Source organism: Acomys russatus, chromosome 29 (assembly GCF_903995435.1).
Source record: "Acomys russatus chromosome 29, mAcoRus1.1, whole genome shotgun sequence".
Taxonomy (NCBI): domain Eukaryota; kingdom Metazoa; phylum Chordata; class Mammalia; order Rodentia; family Muridae; genus Acomys; species Acomys russatus.
This window is the reverse complement of record NC_067165.1, coordinates 40718203-40739331: the sequence shown is the minus strand read 5'-3', so window position 1 is coordinate 40739331 and position 21129 is coordinate 40718203. Positions and strand designations below refer to the sequence as shown.

At 51.1% G+C, this 21129-nt stretch overlaps 1 protein-coding gene across 2 annotated transcripts in view; it reads right to left on the bottom strand.

Annotated features, from left to right (window-relative positions):
• Ctnnbip1 (catenin beta interacting protein 1) overlaps positions 1-21129 on the bottom strand; it is a 50863-nt gene that overhangs the window by 15447 nt on the left and 14287 nt on the right. Inside the window, exons 1-3 of one of the 2 annotated variants that reach the window (XM_051172189.1) lie at positions 13223-13364; positions 6406-6525; positions 5710-5800 (exon numbers count right to left, since the gene is read on the bottom strand). In XM_051172189.1, coding sequence (XP_051028146.1) covers positions 5710-5800; positions 6406-6501 — 187 coding nt within the window. In that variant the 5' untranslated portion in view covers positions 6502-6525; positions 13223-13364. Of the gene's footprint in view, positions 1-5709; positions 5801-6405; positions 6526-13222; positions 13365-21129 lie in introns of those variants that run through there. The other variant, XM_051172188.1, reaches the window with a different exon arrangement.

The window sequence follows — 21129 nt, the reverse complement described above, 5'->3', positions numbered from 1 at the left end:
CTTGGCACAGAGAAGGAGCCTAATGAAGCGTGCCAGGATGATGATTAACAGTAGAACTGAGCGCCAGCAGGAAGAGACTGGTCAATAACAGGACAGACAGATGCTGCATACTATACAATGGCCAAAACTTATTTTTTTGAAAATTGTTAAAGAGCTCAATGAAACTGCCTGAAGATAGATAGATAGATACATACATACATGCACATAAATATCAAAGTATTTATGCTGTACAGTCTGGTAGAAGTACTTGCCTACCTTATAAAAGCTGCCGAATATGAAGAAGGGGAATCAGAGTCTATAGCTCTATAGAGGGATCCAATCCTCTAAGCGTATGTTTCCCGTTTCCTACGGTGACCATGCATCACTTCCGAGCCAGAAGAGACAGTCAATGCACATTCTATGGGATAGCACCAGCGCAAAGGGGATGCTCAGCATTCTGTGGCCTGCTTCAAGAAGTTGCAGCTCCAACCCCTACACTCCGCATCCCCTACCATGTCTGCAGCTGGCCTCTCTCAGAAAGGCCAACTTCCCAGAGAAGCACTGATTTCCTTTGGTTCAGAGTCCTGCCTGGCTGTCAAATCTGCTTGGCCATCTTTGGGGACCAGGAGACAGTTCTCACAGAATTCCCTGCCTCTCTGACTCCTAGCCCCAGAGCCCGCTTGATCACTACACTCAACTGTATTCACCAACAGCCACACAGAGGCCCACCCAGAAGGAAGCCTCAGTCTCAAGCCCAAGGACGCCAGTATCTGGTCAACTGAGGGCCTAGGCTAAGCTGCAGCAGGTAGGGTTGAGGGTGAGTGACTGCAGCCTGCCAGGGCAGCAGCAGCAGCAGAGAGAGGAGAACACAACAGTCTAGGACTAAAGCCGGTCAGTCCCTAGCTACTAAGGTGTGAGTGAGGGTGTGGGGCAGGGGGGCAGGAGGCACGAGGGACTCACTCTTCTGAATGTTGACTTCTTCTGAGCCTTCAAAAGTCACTCTGCCCACAAGAGTGGAGAGTAGACCAGGGGACTAATACCAATCAAAACCCCAGTTAGGAGCCGGGGCAGTGGTGGGACACGCAGTTAATCCCAGCACTCAGGAGGCAGAGGCGGGGGGGATTCTGTGAGTTCGAGGCTAGCCTGGTCTACAGAGCAAGTTCTAGGACAGCCAGAGCTACAAAGAGAAAACCTATCTTGAAAACAACAACAATAACAACAGAAAGATGTTAGGATGTTTCTGTAAAAATTGAGTTAAAAGGGGGCTGGAGAGATGGCTCGGCAGTTAAGAGCACTTGCTGTTCTTGTAGGGATGTGATTCCCAGCACTCATATGGCAGCTCACAACCATCCATAACTCCAGTCCCGTAGCATCTGGTGCCTTTGGCTAGCCTCTGCAGGTACCAGGCACACTGACATACATAAGGGAGCATTAAGGCAGGAAGACTAAAGGCCTTAGGGGCCACTGCAATGCTGGGGAATGAGGTAAGGTCGTGTCCTGCTCCCACACCCGGTGAGGACACAGGTGAACCTGGAAGGAGGGGCCCTGCTGGCCCTGCTGAGCATACAGTGCAGGGCAGTGTCAAGACACAGGAGGAAGCTCTGGGGGTGAGAGAGGCGTCTGGGCTGAGGGCATATTTGGAGGGCGTTGATGTGAGGTCTGTGGAAATCATGTGAAAGAGGGTAGAAACGGAGGGGGTAAGGGAAGGACTGAATCTAGATGCTCCAACACACTGGAGAGGACGGAGGAGGGAGGGGAGCACTAGGGATGAAGAAGAGGAAGGAGGCAGTCATAGCGATCTCGGCTTAATAGAAAATCAGGCAAGCTGAGAACTGGGAAGGACACTGTTCAGCTCTGGGAGGCCACTGACTGGGTCCCCGCTGGAACCATCTGGGTAGCCAGCCCTTACAGTGCAGTCCTCTGCCGCAGCGTCTTTTCCATCATCTCTGTGCTCTATAAACACAACTAGACTGTGAAGGGTGAAGGACCACTCAGGTACCAGGCTCCTCTAGCCCCAGTGTGGCGAGTGCTGGCCTATGGCTGGGTCTGCTTCAGGGAACCCTAGGGTGGAGCTCTGCCATCTGCTGAGCGACAGAGCCATCTAGTGGACACAGGTGCCAGATCCCTCACTCTCCTAGGCCTTTGTCCATGCTTTGTTCACCTAGGCAGAGACAACCTGGCATTTGGTGTATGAGCTGAGGTTGGCTCCTCTGCCAATGGAGAAGGTGGCGAGCTAGAATTTTACTGGAGACCCACTCAGTCTCACAGCACAGACAGAAGCATAAGCTCCTGACCTAGACTACACACCGAATTGGGGTTCTTTTTTTGGGGGGGGAGGTTCGAGACAGGGTTTCTCTGTGTGGCCTTGGCTGTCCTGGACTCACTTTGTAGACCAGGCTGGCCTCGAACTCACATCGATCCTGCTGCCTCTGCCTCCCAAGTGCTGGAATTAAAGGCGTGTGCTACCATGCCTGGCTCAGACTAGGATTCTATGAATATGGTTTTCTATGTGGTTTATTTGTAACATAGGGAAAATAAAAGAAGGCTTGAGACAGTCTTCCATGTTTGGGTGCCTCCTGGCTCCAGTTCACAGTCCTTGGAATCCCCACGCCTCCTGAAGCAGCCTCTGGTCTGGGTCTGGTGACTACCAGAGATAAGGGGCAGCGGCAGCAGAGGCAGCACACACCCTCCTCATCCTTCCCCAGGGATGGTTCTCCCCCAATCCAGGAAGCCCACACCATGGCAAGGAAAGACAGCATCTACGGATGCCACACACCAAGAGGCCCCAGATTCCTGAGTGTCTATGGATGGCCACACCCACCTGCCCACGGCTGCTTCCGGCTACATCAGCAGTTTTAGATTAGAGCCCAGGCACAGTGAGGTCACTGTAGTCACCACCCTTTTTGTTGTTGTTATTGTTGTTGTTGTTGTTGTTTTTTTTTTTTTGGTTTTTCGAGACAGGGTTTCTCTGTGTAGCCTTGGCCATCCTGGACTCATTTTGTAGACCAGGTTGACCTCGAACTCACCGCAATCCGCCTGCCTCTGCCTCCCGAGTGCTGGGATTAAAGGCGTGCGCCACCAAGCCCGGCCCTACCACCCCCTTTTTTGTTTTTTTGTTTTTTGTTTTTCAAGACAGGGTCTCTGTGTAGCCTGGACTCACTTTGTAGACCAGGCTGGCCTCGAACTCACAAAGATCCACCTGCCTCTGCCTCCCGAGTGCTGGGATTATAAGACGTGCGCCACCACCGCCCGGCTAGTCACCTCCTTTTTTCAAGACAGTCTCACGCAGCCCAGAGCAACCTCAAACTCAGTAGGTGGTCAAGAATGACTTGCTGATTGATCGTCCTGCCCATACTTCCCTAGTGGGACCACAGGGGCTGCTGGGGACCGAACCCAGTGCTTCATGGATGCTAGGCAAGCACTTTGCCAATTAAGCCTCATCCTCAGTCCTAACTGTGACTTTCTCAAACAACTTAATAGGCTGCATCTGCACTCTCAATTGTCGGTTCAGCGAGGTGAGTTTTCAAATGTATGGATACATATACTTTATACACACATGAGCTAGAGACTCATGTATCCTAGGCTGGTCTTGAACTCCTGCTACAATTTACAAGTGTACACCAACATGTCCAGCCAGCTAAATATAACTTTTATTTTATTTATTTTCTATTATTGTAAATAATAAACAGTAACTTTAAAAAGATTTATTTCATTCTTTTTAAATTATGTATATGTGTGGGTCTGTGGATGTGAGCACAGGTGCCTCTGGAAGCCAGAGGTGCTAGACTGCACTGCACTGGAGTTATAGGTTGCCTGATATGGGTGTTGGAAATTGAACTCAGGCCTTCTGCAAAAACAGTACTTGCTCTTAAATGCTGAGCCATCTCTCTGGCCAACATATATATAACTTCTTAAGGGCAGGGGGCTATAACTCAATAGTAGAGTGCCTATCTAGCTTGTCCAAAGCCCTGGGTTTGGTCTCTAGAACCACCATCAGATTTTTCACTTCTTACAAAAGAACGCATGGACAACGTAAGAAATATTTTATAAAACCCACTAACTAGGAAAGTAAAAGTTCATTATGAAAACCTATAACCAGTCCCTTTGTTCTCCCAAGGGTGCAGTCCCGTGGTAGCAGAGTCTGGTTTGCATGACGCTCCAGGACTGATCTTCAACACCACGCAAGCCATTTTCCCTACTAACAGCCTAGTAAGCACCTAATCAGCTTTTCTATACACACATGACTGAATGTAGGCGGCAGGGGACATGTGCTGAGTGCTGCCTCTTCTACATGCTCCTACGGCCCCTTACTCTGCTAGTATGGGCACTCCACATTTGCAGGAAGAATCACACTCAACGACTCAGGATAATGTGGACAGGAAAGGATATCCCTAGGAATCCGAAGTCTGAAGTTTTCAGGTGGACCTAGCTTAGGGGCTGAGGGGAGCCCAGAGCAGGCACAGGGAAGAAAAGGAGTCCTCCAAGAGCAGTGGGAAGGTCGGGAAGATGGGAAACACACATGGCTGGCTGTCATGCAGCACACTTAAGCAGACATGCCTGGACAGGCTGAGTATAATATGTGCATGGTCTCCAATTTTTCTCTGACATACCTGAGGCTCCCTGGAAGGTTTCTGCTGAGCTGGCTGGGCCACGTCAAGCACCAGTGCTGGGAAAGCAGCCCGTCTCACGGCTGAGTCCACAACACGCAGGACAACCAGGGTGACAGCCCAGTATGCTGAACCTGTTTCCCTCCACAGCAGCCTCAGCACAGAATGCTCTACTCTGGTGGCTGCCCCTGCCTGGACATGCCATGGACCACTAAAGTGTTGTATTCTGTTTTTTCAGACAAGGTTTCTCTGTGTAGCTCTGGTTCTCCTGGAGCTCGCTCTGTAGACCAGGCTGGTCTCCTGAGTGCTGGAATTAAAGGTGTGCCTCACCACCACCGGTCACTAGACTATCTTATAGCCCAAAATCCCAATGAGTCATGAGAAGACTAACAGAAACGGAGTGCAGGAGATGCTGCTCACACTGCGGTGTTGCAGTGTCACACTGAGCCTTCAGAGAGGACGGGCCTGCATAGACAGCAAGGGGACACGGAGCTGCCCAGCAGCCTTGCCAGTGAGGAGTGGAGGTGACTCCTGGGCCCCTTGGTATGGTCAAGGGCAATGACTTACTGCTTCCAAAACCCTAAATGCTAACCGGAAGCAGTATAAGTGCCAGTTGTGAACTCCACGTGTTATCAGTCGTCGGCATAGGCTGGGTACAGTAAACACTCGAGTGGGACTTTTGACTATGAGGATTCTCAGGACTCCCCTCTGGGCATAAGGCGACAGCAATCTTTCTGAGCCACCCCTTCCAGTCACTGCACACTTGTACCCCACAGGGACAGTCCCCTCAGAACACACTGAGCAGTTCGCTGTCCCTGAACTACGTGCTGAGTGAACAGGGGTCAGGGTCAGGGTTACAGAATGCAGTAATCAGACCCTCTCCAGTTACACCAGGCCCCAGACACTCTACCTCCTGCTTCCTCCAGGCCTAGAAAGGGAAACCACCTGCCTTGCTGGATCCTGGACTCCCACCCGAGGAAGGAGGTGGGACCAGACAGGCTATGTGTGGATGGGAGGGAACAATGGCCTCTTTTTCTTCCCTAAACTCCCAGATCACCCATTCAGCTTTGTAAAGAACCATTGCTTAGTGCTCAGGGAGGGTTTGGCTGGTGCCTTGGCTCACCCTGGTCGATGGAGTGCTGTGGCAGCTGGCTGAGCTGGCTGCTGACTACCCCCGCGTAGGTGCGCAGGAACTCTTCCTCGCTGGCGGTCAGCTGCAGGGTGAGAGGGCGGTGGTGAGAGAAGCACCCTAGAAGTCCCCCAGAAGGCCCCTTGCCTGATGCCATGACTGCCTCCTCTCTTGATCCTTCCTGGTGTCTGACCTCTTTAGTGTCACCATCATGGCCTGCTTCTACCCTGAAAACCAGGTCCCTAAAGTTTACATGCCTTGCTACTCACTTTGTACCTAAACTAGTGTCTATTCTGACACAGGGCAGGTAAGAAGATCAGGCTCTGGCCAGACACCAATGGCCAATCAGCAATCCCAAATCCCTCCCTTTCTTTTTTCAAAAGATACCCCTGTACTTGCTTGTCTACTGCTGCCCTCAGTGGTCACCGTGCCCAGCTGCCCCTCATCTGCCCAGGAGAGAAGGCTCTCTGAGGTCACTGAGGGCCAGAAAGGAAGGTTAAAGTCCCCATCATCGTGCCTGGCTCAAAATGCTCTGTGTTCACAGCACCTGACCTGGCAACAGAGCTGATCCACAAGCCCCACAGCCCTTCCCCCAGGTCTTGGAGAGTCAGCAGGGAGCTGCGGCTGCCCCTTCCTTCTTCAGGGCAACAGGTACCCTGCCGCTTGGCACCCAAAAGGCCACTCACTCACGTTTGAGCCCATCTTCCTGAGCATGAGCAGCACGCGGACCTTCTGCTGAATGTACATCTCCTCCGGACTCTTCCCGGCAGCTCCCTCGCGGTTCATCCCCCTGGCCCAGCTCTGGGGACACTACAACGAGACAGGGAGCATTACAGGGAGAACGGCAGGGTGAGATACACTTTTCTCAAGTAGTCCCGCCTCAGTAGGGACCTCATGTCTGACAGCAAAAGAAAGGTTGTGGAGGAGGTGGCAGGTCCTCAGTACCTCTTGACTTGAGGCCCAGGCAGCACGGCTGAGGAGTTCTCATTCCAGACCAGAGGCTGCAGGGACAGCCAAGGTTTCTGTTCAGAGCCACAAGATAGATAGGCAATGAAGCCCCAAGAGTTCTAGGCTTTCAACACAAGAGACATGCACAAGAAGTAAAAGGGCTTGATCCAAGGTGGCTAGTGAGGCCTCTGGCTCAAGAAACAGCCCACTGACAGCTCCCAAGGCAGTGACAGCCCCGTGCAAAGCCTCTACTGAACTCAGGATGCCAGCTCCTGGGCAAAGCACTGAGGAGCCCCTCTACAGGTCTGTTCAGGGCTATGGAGCAGAGAACCGGTAGAGCAGTCGGCACCCTCACCCACCCACCCCACCTGCTAAACAGCTCCTGAAGGCAGCTGTGAAGGCCAGTAGTTGTGTCCAGGTGTCTCTGGCTTGAGTACCAGCCAGCCAGCCCCAGAGAGAGAAGCCCAGAGCCTCCTCCAGGAGCTGGGGGAGAGGAGGCAGGATCTAGGGGTTTGGGTTACACACTTGAACTCTTGGACAAGTCAGAAATAACGCAGCAGCTGGTGGGGTGGAGCCTCAGCAGCCCTGCTACCAAGGAGCTGCACTCGGGGAATGAGGGGACGCTCCTCACACCGTCAACTCTCTGTGGCCCACGCGTCCTGGACAGGAATATGTGGACAAGGCAATGCTCCATGCCAAGGGCGTACCCGGGAATGCGCCAGAGCCTGGGTAACAGCTCTCGGTATCTACTCGTCAGCTGCTCAAAGGCCTAATGGGGCCCTCGCCCTGAGAGCCCACACAGCAGGTTGACAACCTGGCCAGCTGGGGCTGACATCATGCTATGTGCTTGCCACAGCACAGAACTCCTTCTAGAGTCACTGGATCCACCCTCAGAGCCCTAGAATCCAGACTCCTTTCCTCTGTGGTCCACTCCCTTCCAACTCATCCTGGGCTCAAAAAAGGGACAAAGTGTGCCGGGCGTGGTGGTGCACACCTTTAATCCCAGCGCTTAGGAGGCAGAGGCAGGTGGATTGAAGGTTCGAAGCCAACCTGGTCTACAAAGTGAGTCTAGGGCAGCCAGGATACACAGAGAAACCCTGACTCGGAAAAAAGGAGAGGGGGTAGGGTGAGGGGGGAGGGGGGAGAGAGAGAGAGAGAGAGAGAGAGAGAGAGAGACAGACAGACAGAGAGAGAGAGAGAGAGAGAGAGAGAGGTGCCAAAGTCATCACTAGGGGCTAGGAAAAGGCACACTGGCCTCAAGCATAGTCCCCAGGGCACACAGCAGCCTGTGGATGATCCTCACTTGCACCAGAACTCGGCAGGAAAGCAAGGTCCTGGGGTAGCTCTCCTTCATTTGACCCTCTACTTTACACAGCAGCACTGATGTGTGTGGGACGGACTGCACATGCCTTCATGGTGATCCCTGCCTGGACCCCGAGTGTGGATGCCGTGGCCTATATCTCCCTCCCAATCCTTTCATTTGGACTACCATATGGCCTTGGCCTCATGGCCCACCCACTTTCACTGTCCTCTTCCCTACAATCCACACAGATCAGGAGAGATGACACTGTCTACAGCCTGGTCCTACCTGAAAATACATTTCCTAGTGCTGGCCGATACCAGCAAGGCCCAGTGTAATCAGCCCGCTTCGTCCGCAGCCCAGCTCTCCCTACTCCTTTACTGGTCAGTTCTGCACTGGCTATCTAGCCCCTGGGCGCAGAACTGGCTTCCCCTCAGCCTCAAGGTAAGTTTCCAGGGGAGCCAGCTCTGCATCGTCGCCTCTGGTCCCACAGCCCTGTCTTACTGCCCTACTGTCCTGAGTGTCTGGTTGGTGCGGCTGCTCATTGTCTTCCCTCTTCTGATGGAAGGCCAGGCGGTGTCTGCTCTGCCTGTCCCGTCCTCCTAGATGCTGGTACCCAGCAGGCACTTATAAGCACCACTCACCTGGCTGAATGGAGCAGGGGAGCAGTCTTTACTGTCTCAGATCCCCCTTCTCTACTGTACTCATTCCAATTTGGACCAGGCCACAGTATTAAGATACTTAAGTAAGCCAGGCATGGTGGCACACGCCTTTAATCCCAGCACTCAGGAGGCAGAGGCAGGTGGATCACTGTGAGTTCGAGGCCAGCCTGGTCTACAAAGTGAGTCCAGGACAGCCAAGACTACACAGAGAAACCCTATCTCGAAAAACCAAAAACTAATCAACCAACCAACCAACCAAGCTAAAACAAAAAAAGAAAGAAAAGCAACTTAACCTAGAATCCCACAACCAAATTTAACTTTCTCAAAGGACTCTCCCTCTCAAAGTACTCAGTGTGGTCTGAGACACTGTGATCTCGGAAGTGTGTCACAAAGCCTTTGAACTGGGAATCAGAGCTCCCGGGGTAAAATTTTCCAATTCTGTCCTGTGCTCAAGGGCTAGTTTTCAGTGGGCTTACCTCCGCCCCCTCCACCCACCAGCCCCCAATGAAAGACGCATGGCATGCAAGGGAGCAGCCACTAGGTGGCGCCACACACAAAAGCATTGGCGTCTCCAGGTGTCTTGGTCACCCAGGAGGACTGGAAGCTCTTACAAACCACACTCTAACCGGTGGGTCCTAGAAACGTATCTATTCACTCAGAGAGCGGGTCGCAAGAGGCAGTGGTCTGGTTAGGGCTGTCGTGTCCGTGCTAGCTGGAGGGACTTCACATACGGTGTGCGCTACAGAGCTCTGACCTGCAGCTTTAGCCTTCCCCGCCCCATAGACTGGCACAGCCTATCCTCTTGGCTGATCAGGCCTGCTGTGAAGTCTTGGGGTTTTTAGCTCAACAGGGTCTTTGGAGCCAGGTCATTCTTACTTCAACACACTTGCCTGGCACAAAGCTGTTTCCTAAGCTTCAGAAGAATCTTGACAGCATTTCGAAAAGTTCTTGCCAGCCGGTATTCTGTTCGCACTTCTTTCCTTCTTTATGTGTTTGTGTGCTCACCACAGTGTACATGTGAAGGGCAGAGAGGATGACTTTTTTAAATTTTTTTATTTTTTGGTTTTTCGAGACAGGGTTTCTCTGTGTAGCCTTGGCTGTCCTAGACTCACTTTGTAGACCAGGTTGGCCTTGAACTCACAGCGATCCACCTGCCTCTGCCTCCTGAGTGCTGGGATTAAAGGCGTGCGCCACCATGCCTGGCTGATGCCTTTTTTTCTTTAAGGTAAAACTTTTTATTTTATTTTTTACATGTACATATATATTATTTCACATATACACAATAAACTACCTATAGCAAGAAGAACTATGACACAATCAGGAACTATGTAAATGTTCCATTCTTAGTGTTTTGGCTATTTGTATTTGACAGCCTTGAAGAAGACATCTTCCCTAACTTGGTGCATCTAAGTTTCTGAATGTAAATCTTATTATTTATACAGTATTCTGCCTGTATGCCAGGAGAGGGCACCAGATCTCATTATAGATGGTTGTGAACCACCATATGGTTGCTGGGAATTGAACTACTGACCTTTGGAAGAACAGATAGAGGCTCTTAACCTCTGAGCCATCTCTGCAGCCCAAGAGGATGAGTTTTGGAGGTCAGTCGTCTCCTAGGGACTGAACCCGGGTTCAAAGACTTGGTGACAAGTACCTTTGTCCTCTGGTGTCGGCACAGCCCTGCTTTTGCTGACTGTGCCTTGCTGCTTGCCGGGAAGGAACACCCAGGGCTGGATCTGGGATAGAAAGTGGAGCACAGGTCCCTGCCCTTCACATTCCAGGCCAAATGCTCCAGAAAGCGTCATAACTGATGCAATTCTGTCCTAACTCACAGTAAGGGTGTCATGTTGTTAAATGCTCATCACGACTCTGAGTGTCCCACTGGAGGACTCCTATTTCCCCTGTAGGGATCAAAAACTGGTCTCCACTAAAAGGTGCTTAAATTGCATAAGCTCAAACCGCAACTCAGTTAGATACTAATTGTTCATCCAAGCTTAGACCTAAGAATCAAAAGTGATAACACATCAGTAATGGCTTTAGCTATTCCTACACACCCACCCCACCCCTGAAAACAGGGCAGTGTTTCCCTTCCACTAAGAAAATGTGTCAGGAGTCAGAGATGAACCAGAAAAAGGAAAATGGAGAGAAACAACAGGCAGCTGTCAATTATGCAAGTGAATGGGAGCAGAGAGGTCTGTGGTTTCCTATTATGTGAGGATAAACCACATGTTGTACATAAAGTGGTGCCTTGCCAGGAAATTCCATCTGACAGAGTAAATACAAACACTAAGGGTTAAGACACATACCCAGACACTGCATGCACATACAGCTGGGAGTTCTGAGCCTGGCCCTCGGCTGCAGGAAGCATGGCTGGTCAGGAAAGAACAGTGAGAAGAGGTAGGTTCCTGATCAATGTGCAAGATGCACACAGGGAGAGAACTGTGAGGATCACAGGCTGAGATGGGCACGGAAGTGTGGGAGATTGCAAGGACATCAAGGCTTCGTTCCCACCCAGCCTCTGTACAGACCCACGTGGATCAGCCGACGGCACTTTAGAAGATGTAGGAGGCAGTGCAGGAGAAGAAGCCAAGAATGTGAGAGGCTGGCGCTGGCCTGTGCGGGTCTATCACTGCAGATAAGGAGCCTGACAAGCTGGCCTCTCTCTGACCTGCCTGATTGGCCCTGATTACAAGTACAGCCACTTGTGCTCACTTTTATTTATAAACCTGAAGCTAATGCTGTTTGCACACTCAAGTTTATAAGAAAGCAAATATTAGTTTATAACCATGGGGGGCGGATCTTACATCTTAGAAAAAATGTATATATAAACCCACCATCAGCTGGGCGTGGTGGCACACGCCTTTAATCCCAACACTCAAGAGGCAGAAGCAGGCGGATCTCTGTGAGTTCGAGGCCAGCGTGGTCTACAAAGTGAGTCTAGGACAGTCAGGGCTGCCAAACAGAGAAACCCTGTCTCAGAAAATCAAAAAAATCAAAAAATCAAAAATAAATCCACCAACAACAACAACCAAAAAACCCTTAAGCTGTGCTAGACCGTAGGATGGGCCCTTCAGGGTCACAACGGTTGCTGTCCTCTGGTTGCACCATTTGCCTTCCATGTTAAAACACACTAGGAAGCCAGTGTAATGGTTCTGAACTGTAATCCCAGCATCTGGGAAGTAGAGGCAGGAGGATGCCAAAAGCTTGAAACAACCTGAGTCCCAGGCCAGCCACAGACAGAGAGTGACTTACTTTGTCAACAGCCCGAAACAAAAGCACACACCGTGAGAGCTGGGCATGGAGACTCCTATCTGTAATGCATCACCCAGGAGGTGAGGCACGGAGCCCCTCGAGCTTGGGGCTACCTTGGGCTACACAGTGAGGCTATAAAATGAGACTCTAGATCAAAAGTAGTTTCTATTTTTTGAGACAGGGTGTCCTGGAACTCCCTATGCAAAGCAGGCTGGCCTCAAACTCCACAGAGATTCATCTGCCTCCAAGTGCTTGGATTAAAGGCACATGCTGCCATGACTGGCTCAAAAATAATTTTAAGGCATAAAAACAATTTTTAAAAAAGGAGCTAGGCATTGTGGCACGTGCCTATAATCCCAGCACTTGGGAGTTAGAAGATGAGGGATCAGGACTTCAAGGTCATCCTCAGCTACATAGTGAATTTGAGGCTAGCCTGGGCTACAGCAGACCTGTTTCCAAAACACAAATAGGCAACACACACACATAGACATAACCCCACACAGACAGACACACCTCCACAAAGACATACACCCCCAGACATACAGATATACACAGACACCTCCCCCACAGATACACCCTCCCAGACATACAGGCACCCCCCCCAAGACAGACAGACAGACACACACACACAGATACATATAGACACAGACACACAGACACATCGCCACCCCCCACAAGGGCATGAAATCTGGGGGTGTGGCTCCACGGTTAGCATACACAAGGTCCTGAGCACTGTCGGCAACACAGCACCACCACAAACCACCTCTGTAACTCCTAAATGCACACATGCTTCACAGCAGACAGAAATGCATCATATAACACACAGAGTTTACACAAGGTGCTAACCCAGGGCAATCAAGATAGCTCAGCAGGTAAAGGCGCTTGCTGCACACACCCAGCAAGTTGAGTTCAATTCCTAGAACTCACATGCAAGTGGACAGAGAGAACCAACTTCGCATGTGCACGAGTCACTGCTGCCCCTGCCTCCTATCACACACAATAACAAAATGTTTACCTTTATTAAGCGAGAGTCTACTCAAATCTTAGCCTGAAAACTCAGCAGCACCGTCCACACATCAGGCAGAGCAGCTTAGTCGTACAGTGCCTTCCTCATGGTGCTCAAGGCACTGGGTTCAGGTCCCAACAGTGCAAGGAGCAAATAGGAAGGAAGAAGAAGCCCCACACTGGACGAACCAAGCAGCATTTGGGAGCAAGGAGAAAGGCCGTCAGAGAGTGACGCCAGTGGTGCTCACCTTTCGAGTCTGGTCTCAAGGCTTCCCCCAACCTCCCTCCACAACGCGCTGTCCTTCGGCCACACAACAGAGCCTTCCCCTCACATCCTTACCTGGCTTCTGGAAACTAACTTCAGGCAAAAAGATGCTCAACTCTAAGGGGAGGGTTGCGGCTGAGAAGAAATAGGAAGGTGCCGCCCTGTGGAAACATAGAACACGGGCATGGGAGGAGCCAGGAGGGCCCAGTGGCTGCTGCAGCAGGACCTGGTGCACACGCCCCCATGCTGAGGGAACAGAGTGGCTGGCGCAAAGCCTATGGCCATGGGCTCTGTCATAGTCCAGAAATACCTGTGTGTCAGGCAAGCCCAGGCAGCCTGCTCCAACACCTCCAAGACAGGATGCTGAGTATGCACCAAGCCTCTCGTTTCCGGCTGAGGCAGGTCTGCTCCACACAGTGCACAGCCCCTCCTCTGGGCTACTTACTCTGTCTAGAGACATGGGACCTGAATGACTCAGTGTGACAGATGATGGGGAAGTCCTTGCCTCTGCATGAGATGACCTCCTACCCACCAAACACCTCAAATACCAAGGCCAGGTTCCTCATCCTCTGCCTCCTGTGCTCCAGCTGTATCCAGCTGTGTGTATAGATGACATCTGCAGCTGTCCGCTGAAACAGAAATGTGTCACACATACAGCAGTCACGAATGAGGCTTACACACTGACTAGCCTGGCTGCAGTCTCTCTATGGCAACACACCTCTTCCAAGAACCAAAGAACATGGCTTCTCTGGCCTTTCCCCGACAACCTCATCGACTGGACAACATCCTAGCCAACCTGGTGGAAGTGGCCTACTATGGGGACCAGTGGCAGCCAGCCAAGGCATTCCCATCCAGCCTTGAGTGGCCTCCAAGTTCTCATCCCTGCTCATCCCTCCAAGCCTGAGGCAATGGGTTCTGAGCCTGGGAATGTCTCCCTACCTGATTTCTGAAGACAAAGCTGCTGAGAAGCTGAGGAAGTGAGGAAGGCACACTTCTACAAAGGATTTCTCTCCATATATACACGGGTTCATTCATGCGTGCGTGTGTGCGCGCGCGTGCGTGCGTGCGTGCGTGCGTGTGTGTGTGTGTAGCATGTTCTTATGGAAGCCTCCATCACCCTTAGCCTCATTCCTTTGAGACAGGGTCTCACACTGAACCTGAGGCTCACCATTTTGGCTGTCTGGCTAGCTGACGGGTCCTTAGGATCTGCCTATCTCTGTCCCCACCCCAATGGGTTACAAGCACACGTGGCCATTCTTTTTTTCAAACATAGTGCTGGGAAATTGAACTCAGGTCCTCATGTCTACACACCAACTGCTTTTACCCACTGAGCCACCTTCCCAGCCCCACACAGTGGTACATTAACAGCCTCCCCTAGTCAGGCACCACTGTGTGAGTCCCTCCATCTAGAGGATGGCTGCCTGACCCCCCCCCCCCCACCCATCACAGCAGCCCTATAGGAACAGGCCATTTATAGCAATTAATTGCTCTCTTCTTCCTCCAGATATCAAAGCACTGAAATACCAAGGAACCCTGGGGAACTTCCCACCCAAGTTCTCACAGTCCTTCAAAAAGAGATGAAAAGAGAACCTCCTCCTACCTCTGAGGGGCTTTTATTTCATCAACTGCCATGATCACTAATTATCCTCCTGTCCACGGGGCTCAGGACCTTCCAAGGAGGAGAGGGGAGCTTTGTGACTTTCAGTGGAGGCATCAGAAGGCCAGGACGACACAGGCCTTCGTAGACAGCGGTCCCAGATGACACGGATGGGAACTGAGGCTCACGATGCCTTAGTCCTGTGCAGCATCAGAGATTTTTTGTGCTCCAGGAGCTGGCTTCTGCTTCCAACCAGCTGTCACTGACCAGCAGTGGGACTCAAGGCTGGTCACCATCCTGTGTGCTTCGCAGGGTGGACACAGGATGACGGCTGGCTTCGTGCACTGGAGGCTTCACAGTGACAAGGGTCCCCACGCCAGGACCTATTGTCCACTGCCACCGCTCTGAGGCTCCCTTCTTTTCTTTTTTTCTTCCTTCCCTCCCTTTCCTTCCTCCTTCGTTGTTGTTTTTACAGGGTATCACAGAGCCCACCCTGGAGCCTGAAACTCACTATGTACCAGACAATGGCCTTGAACTCTTCCTACTTCCTCAGTGCTGGGATTACAGGCATGCACTGCCACGCCTGCTTTTTGTTTTCTTTCCAGTGCTGGGGGTTGAACCCAAAGCTTCATGTATTCTAGGCAAGCATTCCACCAAGCCACACCCACCTTATTCTTTTTCTATTTTGTTTTGTTTTTTGAGACAGGGTTTCTGTTTGTGTCCCTGGCTGTCCTGAACTCACTTTGTAAACCAGGCTGGCCTCGAACTCATAGATCCCCTTGCCTTTGCTCCCCACAGTGGTGGGATTAAAGGCGTTTGACACCATGGCCCAGCTCTGGCCCTTCAACTCTTAATCTTACTGCCTACAAGTACTGGGAATACAGGCACATATCACCAAGATACTTTCACATGTTTTGACCTCTTTATGATATTCTTGTCTGGGAGTCATCTTTGTTGGTTGGTTGATTGACTGCTAGAATCCAACGCAAGGCCTCATGCATGCTAAGCTAACACTCTACACACCCTCCAGCTCCACCTTGAAAATTGTAATGAGTTAATTAGTTATTTGGTTTTTTAAAAAATAAACTTTCTTTTTTTAATATTTATTTATTATTATGTGTTCAGTGCTCTGCCTGCATGTACAACTACAGGCCAGAAGAAAGTGCTAGGATTAAAGGTATGTCCCCCTGTGTCTGACTTGTAATTTTTTTTTTTTTTTAAAATAAAAAGCCCAACATTATATGGCTGGTCCAGAAGGGAAGGAGGCCTCCCAAACTGCCAAGGGCCCACAGTCTTACACAGACTACTACTTGGATCAAGGGGGTTTATCAAGCTGTTCTTGGCACAGGTAGTGGAGATACAGAAGGGGGGGGGGCACTAAGACCAGGGTCCTCTTGGCCAGAGATAACCAAATGGCTGAGGAAATCATAATACACACAGCCAACAGCACAAATAAGATACTATGATGAGCCAACCACAGACTGTGCCATGCACTGCCTCCTGCCCTCCAGGAGCTCAGTGGCATGAGGAGGAAAGACCCAGGGCCTTGACCCAAAGCAGTGAGCAATGGCAGAGCACAAGTGTGTGGAAAAGCACAGAGGCTGGCTCTGGACCTGGGTCGTGAAGGACGACTAGGAGTTAGCTGGAAGAGGAGGAGGAAGGCACAGACACTGAGTGAGCAATCCCTGGGCTGTCTCCTCTAATGGCAGACCTCGAGAATACAGAGAGATAAACTTGAGTTGAGGGCAGACAGACACCATTCAAGTCAAACTCAGGACAATGCGTCTCAGACACTGTGGCAAAGAGCACAGGAGGAAACAGAACGCATCCTGGGGACATGCTTCCAGGAGCTTGACCTGCTGGGACTCCTGTGAGGAGAGACTGCCTGGGGGCCCAGGGACAGGCCAGAGGGCAAGCTACACAAATAGCACTGAGAAGCCTCCAGAGAAAAGACAGGACCAGACTCGCCCTTTGGAGAACATCTCCAGAGATCTCTGGAGCCAGAAAGGAAACGAGGCCTGGGAGGCACCAGGGTCTCCGGAGCAGAGTGGGACTAGGGCAAAAATGGGGCTTTAGGGAGAGACACTGATGAGTCAGATGCGCAGAAAATGACAACAAAGGAAGACCTGCATTGCAGCAGAGCACACAGAAGGCCAGGAAGAAACCGAGGCTCCAGACTCATGGGCCCTTCAGCTGATCCAAGTCCAGCTTGCCACTGTGACTGAGCTAAGTGGCCTTCCAAGCAGAATGGAGGGTGAAGGCCAAGAGTAGGTGAAGGAGACAGGAAGTGGCAGGACTCCAGGACAGGATCCCTTGCCGGTCAGAGATGACAGCTCTGCTTGCTGCCCCCTACCCACCTGTCTCACAGGACCCACTGCCCCCAGTGTTCACTAAGGCAGCCACCCCAGCTGCAGCAGACAGGGCTCCTCCAGCCAGCACAGGAGGAAGCACCTCTGCCTCTTCGTGGGTTTCTGGTTCTCAGCGTTGCCCTCCCCCAACTGAGCAGTCACTCTGCACTGCTGGGCTCCCACCTGCTTGCCCCCTTAAGGAGCAGGGCATAGCAGTTTTATTTGGTCTTTGCCTGTGTGGCTCCATGTCTGCTAGGTGGCCACCCACACCCTGTACCGTTTGCTGGAGACTGGCCTGAGTCTAGTCTGTAACTACTCTTAAATCTTAGCTTTGCTCTTGAAGGTGGAGCCAGCTGACTGCGTTGAGGGGGGATCCTCGAGGTCACATCCACATGGTCTAAAAAACCAAGGGAGTCTGGCTTAGTGGCCCAGGACTTGGGAAGTGGAGGCAAGAGTGGAGGCAAGAGTCAGTTACTTAGGGAGCTAAGACCAGAACAGCCTAGGTTATTTGAGACCTTGTCTCAAAAAAAAAAAAAAAAAAAAAACCACACACACACAAAAAACAAGGCAAACGAAATCAAGGCTGATGCAGCCTTGGGGCTGGGGCCCAAAGAAGAAGGAAATGACCACTTCAGAGTGTGCAGAGTGAATGGCCAGGCCCTGACTGCGCGACACTGGCACTCTTCACCTCCACCACAGGCCAGGAATTAAACAGGAGGCAGGCCGGCTGCACAAAACTCCTTTCCTGCCCACAACTTCTGGTAGAAGGTATATGAGACAAGACCACTGGTTATTCAGGCAAGGTCCTTGGAACCCTAGGAGGGGTGGATGAAGCCTAGGGCCCTTGTCCTCCTGCACCAGGTGAAAAGGAATTGAGCCAGAGTGGCCATCCTCCTGTCTTCTACCCTCTATGTGACATATGGACAATGCTGGGTGAGGCAGAGACACCCCAAATGTCACCTATCTAACACCTGTGAGGCAGGAAGGGTCCTACAAAGGCAGGCATGAGATGTGAGGCCAGTGCAGGGCTTTGTGACTGACTGCTAGGCACCAGGGTAGCTTGAAGTTCCTGCAGCTGAGACAATGCCTGGTCCCTGACACCAGTGTGTGCCCTTGGGGAAATGTGTTCACTTTTCCATTGATATAAACACTCACACACAGTGATGACAAAAACTAATCCAAATGACCACTCTGGGCATTCCAGAGAGCAAAGGTCAGACAATAAGCAAAAAGGGAGAGAGAAGTGCTGGAGTTAAAACCATGGAGGGTGAGTAAGCGAGGAGATTGAGTGCCAGAGCGGGGTGTGAGAGCTGCGCTGAAAGTAGGGCCGGGCAGAGGCACATGGGGCAGGGGAGAGCCTGGGGTGGATCACTTAGGCCATAAAGGCCTTTGTCGGATTGATTTTGGCTTTCAGGCACAGAGTAGCTACTGTGTAGCCCAGAGCCAGGCAATAGCCAGGTCAGACCCAGATCAGCAGGGTCACCCAAAGCCACCCAGGGTCACTGAGGCAGAATCAGGCATTGGGTTGAAAAGGGAGGTGACTGTAAGAGTCTTAGGTGAAGAACGGTGACCTGTGGCCAGGCTGGGGGCTAACAGCGCTGACAGACCGCAGGATCCACATTCCGTGGGTAAGAGTGAGGGTGCACGGGGGTGGTCCTTACAGGGGACAGCCTTCTCTTCTCTGAGCTTTGGTCTCCTTATCTGTGGGAGAAGGATGACAGTGGTACCTGCCCTGAGTTGAGAGCAAATGAGACGCCATGATTAAGAAGCCCTTGCCACAGAGCACAGGGCGCATGCCGCGGAGAGGAGTCACTGTTACTAGGAATAAGATGGGAAGACTGAGGGGACAGCAGCAATGACAGGAGTTCAAAGTTAAGCCACTGCTGGTGAGCTTTAGGAGGCTGAGGAGGAGGGTCTATATTTCAAGGCCTGATTTGCTACAGAGTGAGCTCAAGGCTAAACTTAGTGAGATTCTGTTCTAAAATAGCAAGTTCTTTTTAAAGAGGCTAGGGAGTTGGGCTACCACAGCAGAGCACACCTTTAGTGTCATACATTAAAGATAAAAAAACAGGCAGGTGGTGGTAGGACACGCCTTTAATCCCAGCACTAGGGAGGCAGAGGCAGGCGGATCACTGTGAGTTCGAGGTCAGCCTGGTCTACAAAGTGAGTCCAGGACAGCCAAAGCTAACTCAGAGAGACCTTGTCTCGAAACCAAAAACAAACAAACAAACAAACAAACAAAAACAAGCCAAACCAATAAATAAATAAATTGGTAAAAACAACAAAACCACCACACACATACACCCTCATATATATATTTGTAGGAGAGAATTGACTCCCATAGGCTGTCTTCTGAATTCCACATGAAGTACACACAAATAAATAAACAAATTTTAAAGGTCTACATGCGTAAAACCCACAAGCTTCTTTCTCTCCATTCTTCTTCCAAATTCAACCACCAGGCCCGAGCTGGTTCAAAGGAATGAGGGGGTTAAGAACTGGAGGGGTCTCTGGACATCGCCCTGAAGACATGCACAGGCTGAGTCCTGTGTGCTGCAGGATGACCACCAGTACCACACCTCCTCTGTAGGTGTGACAACTGAAGCAAGTCGGCCTGGAAGCCAAGGCATGCACAGGGGACGCTGTGCTCAACAGTGTGTGCCATTTGCCAAGCTCTCCCCGGCCCTGTAAATAAGGCACTCCACCCACATCACTACTGACCCTGTCGGCTACACAAGCGGCTCGTATGTGACAGCCTGAGTCAGGACTTGAACCCAGGTCATCTGGGCTCCTCTGTTGCCGCCCAGTAATCATTAAAAATGTGCTTTGGGCCAGGGAGAGGGAGGCAGGCCTGAGGTATAGCTTCTGCTGGAATCCCGCACAGGGTGGCACCTAAGGTCCTCCAAGGACATAGGTACCACAGAAAAATTCCACCTGCTCCATTCTCAGTCATTACTCTGGACAACTTGTCTTCTGATGACAGCTCAGGCGAGTCACTCAGTTTTCAGGGTGCAGTGCCATTCTTGGGGGGGTGAGCTTGAGATTAGGAATTTGTCCTGAGCATGCCAACCCAAATTCAAACCTGCCCCAGTTCCTTCCTGCTGTGTGAAGCCAGGCCATGCTGCAGAACAGTGGTAATTATGATGTGGCTGTGGCATTTCCCAATTGCCTGGCATGGAACCAGCCAGGCTCTATGCACTGTTTTATTTAAATTTAGACTTCACAAGCCTGCAAGGTAGGAATTATTCCCATTTTATAGATGAGGCAACTGAGGATCCGGGAAGCTAAGCAATCTGCCCAAGGCCATGAAGGGACCCTAAGGCAGAGCCTGGATTTGATGTTGAGCTGCACCCTACAAACAGAGGTGAGAGCTATGAAAGACATTACTACACAACTAGAGACCATGCACTACACAAGAATACTGTGCCAGTGTTGTACATGTTGAGTGTAATGGTGACACTGTGGTTACATCAGGAAATACCCAGTGGTGGTGTTTCTGTTTTAGAGTTCTTTGTTTTTACGTGTATGGATGTTTTTCCTGCATCCATGACTGTGAACCACGTGCATGCAGTACTCTCAGCAGCCAGAAGAGGACATCAGATCCCGGAACAGCAGACAGCTGTGGGCTCTGGGAACCAAACCTGAAAGAGCAGCTCTTGAGCTGTGAGCCATCTCTTCAGACCCATCATTTTGGTTCCTAAGAGGCACAAGCTCCATAGTGGCAATTAACTCTTGATTGTTTCTGTGCTGAGAAGATGCCTTGGGGTTAAGAGTACTTGCCGCTCCAGTAGGAGGACTTGAGTTGGAATCCTGAGCACCTAGGTTAAAAAAAAAAAAAAAAAAGGGAGGAGGACTGTGTCCCTCAAGGCAATAAAATGGAAAGTGTAGAGTACAGCATTCAGTGGCCTCTGTAGACATGAACGTAGGCACACACATGCATAAAATGTGCATGCATGCGTGCACGCGCATACACACACCACACAGTGTCCATGTGTGGATGTGGGTTGACAGCATGAAGGAGCACACAGCAGAACTTG